Source organism: Lygodium microphyllum, chromosome 29, assembly GCF_053477565.2.
Source record: "Lygodium microphyllum isolate KBCC chromosome 29, Lygodium_microphyllum_v1.1.10, whole genome shotgun sequence".
Lineage (NCBI taxonomy): Eukaryota > Viridiplantae > Streptophyta > Polypodiopsida > Schizaeales > Lygodiaceae > Lygodium > Lygodium microphyllum.
In genome coordinates, this window is record NC_141163.1 from 25512596 (window position 1) to 25519799 (window position 7204).

Consider the following 7204-nt stretch of genomic DNA (forward strand, 5'->3'; position numbering starts at 1 on the left):
GTGTTTCACTGTCTCTTTCTCTCTTCTCTTTGTGTTCACTCTCTCTCAGTTGTGGTTCCACGCTTCCACATCACTGCACTCTGACAAGATTTTGGTTCTAAAACATATAATCATCCCATCAATAATTTACATTTTATCCTACTAAAAATAATATAAAACAGGGAGCAAGGACCTAGAAAGTCTAGCATGCAACTTCTTATGGTTGTGGAGAAATTTTTTAAATCCCAAAGGTCTCATGGGAGAACTATACATACCCAAAAGAAGATGGTAAGCTAGGATTGCTAAATATGGTTCTAGCAATAAACCTTATAGCCAACTGGATAGCTAGGTGTCTTTTTTATGAAAATGAAGATCTAGTGATACTAATACATAACATCTATAAGTACTTCCAAGAAGAAGAGCTTACATAATAGCATTTAGCTCTACACAATTCATAGTCAAAGATTGCTCCTCCCTTATAAAAAGTCTATGGCACTCATGGATGTTATATGAGAAAACCATAGTCATCTCCCCAAATAGGAACTTCACACTTCCATGGAGCATGCTTGACTCCATCTGATTAAGCATTTTCCATGGTTCCATAGAGAGGGATGATTTTCCCAAAGCCCACAAGCTACCAAAAAAAGGGGTTAAACAATGGAGAAATGTTTAGGAGTATGAAAGAAGGGATTGGACAAACCCAATTCAGCTAAGACAAATATATTGGCTATCTTAAAGAGGCATCTAGCTAGTGGAACAATGGAAAAAACTACTAGTGGCCCCCGCTATAAGTAGGTATATATACAACACAATATGGAATTCAATCCTAGGGGCATATGCTTGTATAATGATAAACCTTTATCACCCTTTTGTAACATGAAGAACAAAGAAAATCAGATTTCAAGGAAGCTCAATAAGAGATGGTGCCTCAACTGCCATCCTTGGCATTGGCAATGCAAGTTTTACATGATATAGGCTTTAAAAAATCAATCACAACTCTTGTTTAATGAGGCTCATCTTAACGAAGGCTCTTTGGTGCAATAGTAGAGCAAGTAAACTTGGACTAGATAATGGAAACTATCCTAAGTGCCAAACAGAATTGAAGGCAATAGCTCACATCCTCTTCAATTGTAAAGCTAATAAGAGTGCTTTGAATTTTTTGTTGGTTCTCATTCCACCTTTCCACCCTTCATGCATAGGCTTGGAAAAAAGTTCTAAACGGGGAAAAGTTTATGGTATATCCCTTGTGTTCAGAAATTGGTTCAGCATCTATCTCTAGAATGTCTAGCTTTGCAAGTATATCAAATCACAAAAATTGGTTTTAAAGTAGAATTTTTGGTGTAGGTGGAGCATGCCAAGTCCAAAAATCGTGCAAGTTCACAAGAACCAGATGAAAAAGAATGCAAAAGAATCAAGGGATGGTATAACCTACCAAAGGTTTTGCAAATACGAAGAGGAAAATCAAAGATGGTGCATGAAACTAGGTTTAATTCCATCTTTTCTTTAAAACAAGAATCAATGCTTTAGAACTTTCCATGCAAAAGCCATGACTAAGTATCTTCATATTAGCCCTTATTGGAATGTACTAGCATTCATTGAAATGTACTAGTGAACCCTAAACAAGAATTGGTGCTTTAGAACTTTCCATGCAAAGACAATGACTAAGTATCTTCATATTAGCCCTTATTGGAATGTACTAGCATTCATTGAAATGTACTAGTGAACTAATTAAGAACAATGCCCACTCAACGTACTTAGAAAACTACTAAGGGTTTAGGCTTCGTGGTAAAAAACCAAGTTTGTAAGAGTATCTTGTTTTTGTCTATTTAATATACTGTAACGTTTCTATTTAACAAAAGGGATGTAATAGCTCCAAAAACATTCTAGAAGATTATACGAGAATGTTTCACCATTTTTCCATGGGCGAACCACCAAAACTTGTGTTTCTTATTAACCCAAGGTTATAGAACCCACGAGGCAACCCGTGTTACCGAAGTTATAACGTTGAGTGTGCAAACGAGAGAGGCAACCCGTGTCACCGAAGTTATAACGTTGAGTGTGCAAACGAGAAAGAGAGAGAGAGATTTAATGATTTTGCACGGACCTATCACGACAACTTGAACATATGTTGCGAAAATGGGGAGATACACGGTTAGAAACAAGTAAGAAAGGTCAAAATCTAGCTCTACCACTGCGTCCAGCACTTGGTCCTCTGCAGAGATAAGGATGATTAGCGGCATGAGACAGATAATCATCATCGATGTGAATGAGATTTGTGGAGGGTTTAGAGAAATAACGAGGGGATTCACCTCCAAACCCTCGGCTGCAGCTAATGGCACCCTTGGCATGATGCCTTGACTTGACACCAGTATTGCTAGCAACATATGAATCGATAATATCGTCATCAATATGATGATGGATATGCCCTTCTTCCATGCCATCTGGGAGAGAGTATTCATGACTATGGACGTCATTGGAGGGACGAGTGGGGCTAAAGTAGAAGCTAAACGCACTGTAATCTTTGTTAAGGAAGGAGTAATGCTGGGGAGGCATGGACTTGGGCTCATGGTGAGTAGGAAGATACTTGCCTGCTGGGCTTTTGCTATCGCTGAAAAGGAAGAAGTGTTCCTTAGGGCGGGGATGCTGGAGAATTCTATGATCAGGCCGGTGCTGTTTGATCTGTCGATGGTGATCAGGATCACTGGAGACTGGATTGTATTGAGGGGCTGATCCTGCAGTGGCATTTTTGCCAAATCTCTTGAGGCTCAGAATGGGCGACATCAATGCCTTGCTCCAGCTGCTACTGCTCCTTTTCTCTTGTTTGATCTCACGGTTGTGATCTAGTTGTCGCCCTTGATTAAACTCATGAGCTTGGGCATCGCTGCAGCTGTGGCGGCGGCGGTGATGGTGCTTGTGGGAGCCCATGCTAGGACGACGATCCACCTTCGGGGACAGACTGTCATCAGTAGCAGTCAAAAATATGGGGGCAGGAGAGACCCTTGCCTCTGATCTAGAGCAATCCAGACTGACGGTGGCACTGCTACTCGTTCTGGTAGGCCTTACACGGCTTCTGCGATAATAATTATGAGATGGAGATGCCGGCCTCAATCCGGTAACAGCAGCAGCTGCTGCACTAGGACGTTTGGTGTTGATGGAGAGCAGGTTAGCGAGCTTTTCCATGCGGGGGCTTCTGAGCAGGGCGCTGTAGGTCGACTTTCTGCCTGGCGAGGACGTATCAACATGACCCGCACCATAAGAGTCGTGATGTGGAGAACGGTGCAGATCTGCGGATGCCCTCCTTTGATCCGTGCCATAAGAGTCGTGATGTGGAGAACGGTGCAGATCTGCGGATGCCCTCCTTCGATCCGCGCCGATGCTGCCGGCAGTCCACTTGCGAGGGATTTCTCCTTCCAGCACTTCATCGACCATCAATGGCCGCCACCGCCAGGTGCAGCTTCCTGCAGAATTCGCACCCTCAGTAGCATCCACTTCATGCACGTTGCTGTACGTCTGTGACAGATATCTCGCCCGCCTCACACTGGGAATCAAGGAAGACACCCAAGACGGAGAGGACGAAAGCTTCCTCGACTCTCTTTCTCTCTTGAAATCTCTGCCCCTGCTCGGGCTGCAGCTTTCATGGCCGCCCGGACTCAAACCAAAACTAGAGACGCTCTTACCAGTTGCGCTTCTATCTGATTCAAGCTCACTGAACGAGCAGCGCCGCTCCACCTGCGCCATCTTTAATGGCGATGGGAAAAGAGACAGCTTCTTAGCAGCTGGTTTCTGTAAAGAGACCGCGCCCTTAGGATAATAGAATGGAGGAGACACTGCAGTGCTGCAATTGCTCTCGTGGACCTCCCGCGTCAAGGAATTGCGGGTAGCTTTGATCCGCTGTCTACTGTTCTCACGATGAGATGCTCTGGTCGTGCAGTCTTCGACCTCTCTGATGCAGCTCTCTTCTTCTCTGTTGATCTTTGTCCAAAGACTCCATAGCGAGCTTCTCTTCTTCCTTGGAGTTAGAGCTTCAATGCTCTGCACACTTCTGTTTGCAGCTAATGTTGAAGCACCGTTGGAGCTGGGGTGATGCAAAGCCTGGTGCAGAGGAGATGAAGTGAGAGACTGATGCTTGTTCAGGTAAAAGGCCGCAAGTTGCTTGACGTCTTCTCTGCTGTAATCAGCATGGCCATTGGCAGCCCATTGACTTGCGTTCAAGTTGAGGGGAGAAGCAAGCTGGCCAGCACCATATTGATAGCTTGATTTTTCTGCACGTGAGGTGGATATCGACGCAGCATCAGCCCCTTCCATGGGACGAGCAAATGAATTTCTCACACTATGGAGCTCTTCGTCTTCCACCAGTTCAAGCAGACGCTCTCTCAGGCAAGCAGGGCACACGCCCACTACCCTCACACGAGGGTGGCGTCTACACCTGCCCATGTCGATTATGGCTCCCCTGTCCTGGATAGCCAGCTGCTTAAGCAATGCCACTTGAGAAAGGAGACAGCTATAAGCTATCACGCAAGATTGGGTCAGCGTCGACTATACACAACAGAAGAACACATTCATCATTCGTTGGCCGAAGCTTGTTGGAGTGATGTGAAACAGATCATACTTTTGACACCTAAAAGCTGCAACAGGGTGCAATTTCACTGCAAAGACAAGCCTCTCTCTCTCTCTCTCTCTCGCAGAATCCCAAGAGTTTCTCTCATCAGGCTCTCTTTCTCTGCAGTTGGAAGTTGATGGAACAAAAGCTGCATGCCATTGTACTTGTACTCACAGGAATGCTACAATGAGCCACTGTATATTCTCTCACTCACTCACTCCTGTCTCTCTCTCATCACAAGTTAAAGTCAGTGGGGAAATATCCTATCATCCTCGGCTGGTAACTTATTATACTAGCCTTTTATTAAACGTGCAGGAGAACGTTTGAGACCAGAGAGACAGGATTAACTGATCTGTTGTTAGATTGGCCGTCTAATGATTAATAGGACGCCTTTCGAACCACTCGTGAAGCTGCCCTCTCGAGTCCGTTTTCCCTATATTGTCCAAAATAATGACAAGTTAGGGCCACGTCCATCTTTCCTCCAGGCATCATCACTGATCAGGCTCTCTCCCCCGGGTCCCCCCCCCCCCCCGGACCTCCCCCCGTCCGCCCACTATATTTAGAAGGCGTCTCGTCTATCTACAAGAATCCACAGCTTTTACTACGAGCGCACAAAACACACGGACACTTTTATAGCCGCGCCTCTGAATTTAGCGCGATCCGCTCTATCGATAGCCACACACTCTCGTTGTCGTCACCAAGGTCCAAAAATATTGGCCCCGCCACCCTTCGCTTTGTTGATTATTAGCTGCATGAGCCAACCCCCCATTGAATATCTGTTTTATATAAGGTTTAGGCTTTTGTCATTACTATTTATTATGATCCTGGGTTGGGTGGACGCTAGCTTGAAATTCGACCCCACCTTGCATTAAACCTTGTGTAATAATATAAGCTCTGGGTGTGAGAGACCCATTACAGTATTTAAAATCTGGTAAATATCACTGCATTCCTCGGTTAAAGTACTGTTCTCTGTCGTGTTGTAACCTGATTTTCATCTTTTCCCATGATATTTCCAAGCTGCAACCCACAAATCTCAATCAACCCAAGATTGTGTTCAGGTAAATCCACACCGGGAACGGATGCAGGACAGCAGCAACCCAGCTTTTTTTCTTTTTCTTTTTAGAAACTGTCATGTATGTAGAGTAAAAAAATGAAACGGAGAAAAGGGCGCATTAACAAATCTTTTTTGCAGGAAGCTGAAAACTCATGCTTGCTATATCTTTACATCGCGGCCATAGCCTTCGAAACGTTGCAAAGGGTGGATTCCTATGGAATTGAGTTAACTTCCTTGCATCTAAACTACATGTTCATCAATATAGTAGTTGCATCAATGTTGAGGACTTCCTGGAGGGCTCCAAGCTCGCTTGCTTTATCCTCAGCCACCTATGATGGTCCTTATTGATGTCCTTATCTACTTTTACTTGCCACATGAAATTGGCTTTAAATTATATGAAGGATCAATTAATTCATTATTAAAGAAGGCTTTGTTTTTGTTGATCCATATATCCCATAAGTAAAAAAAATTTAAGCCAATTCTTGAGTATTAGACATAGTCCATAACTTTCTCTTCATAAGATTTATTTCTTGTTAGAGGGAGAAAGGATGGTATGGAAGGATTATCACCAACAAAAGGGTACATATATTCTTGTTGTGGCTGATAAACAAATGAGGAATAGTCTAAACTTCATGGGAACATCTAGGGCATATGTCAATACCAATTCCTATATTAGCAGATTTTCATTAGTCCAAGCTACTTTTAGGAGGATTAACCACATAAGACAAGCCATCTTTGGTTGCAAAATGCAGTTGTTCCATAAGAGTTGAAATCTATAGTGCAATTGTGAGAGGTCCAATTTAGTTTCCATCATCTATTAAGTTTGGGAGTTAGTTTATCTTGTTTGGATGGGAGATTTGGAAGAGGGAGTAGTGGCTTTTCACCCTATCAAGATAAGCCTTTGGGGATAAATTACATATCCAAATTAATTGTCTTCTTAATATGTGGTATAAAAACAAATGCTTATCAACTGAATGTTGCAAAATGTATACATAATAGCATACATAATTATGAAGTGGATAGGGTAGAACTACAGTACGCTATAGAGACTATAAATTTCGTTGAGTATTAGCCACATACAATATTTATGTCATATACAATGAGTATAAACATCATCATCCTCATATGTGATGAAACAAAGGTTCATACCATAAAGCCTTATGTGGTGGAGGGGACAAGATAGAGCACTTGGCCAAAAAGATAGGGGTGATGTAAGTAGCCAAACTCCAAAAATCCATCTAAGTTGGGGATTGCAAGGTGCTACAAGATCTACTATAGCCATTTGAGAGCTCATCGCAATGTAGCAGCTTCTCAAAAAGGTTTTTGTAACATAAGAAATCATTAATTCAAATTTATATGTGTTATAATGAGAACTATAAACTTACTAAAATATCAAGAGAAGCATGTCATACTAGACCATTATGCACATCAGGCTTATTGATGATGGCATTTAGGCCATGCATTTCTCCATATGTTTTTTCCTATTGGAGGTAAAGGCACTTATGCCTAGCCACCTGTGTATTAGTTAGACTGACAGTACCCGCACACTTGTCCACCTATACATTGCAGGT

The 7204-nt window shown here is 42.9% G+C and overlaps 1 protein-coding gene across 1 annotated transcript; it reads right to left on the bottom strand.

The window, feature by feature from the left end:
- Window positions 1–2081: 2081 nt before the first annotated feature.
- LOC148010458 (uncharacterized) lies at window positions 2082–4998 on the bottom strand. Its single transcript, XM_087672124.1, has one exon. The coding sequence runs from the start codon at window positions 4411–4413 to the stop codon at window positions 2152–2154; it is 2262 nt and encodes a 753-aa protein (XP_087528250.1). The 5' UTR covers window positions 4414–4998; the 3' UTR covers window positions 2082–2151.
- Window positions 4999–7204: the final 2206 nt, after the last annotated feature.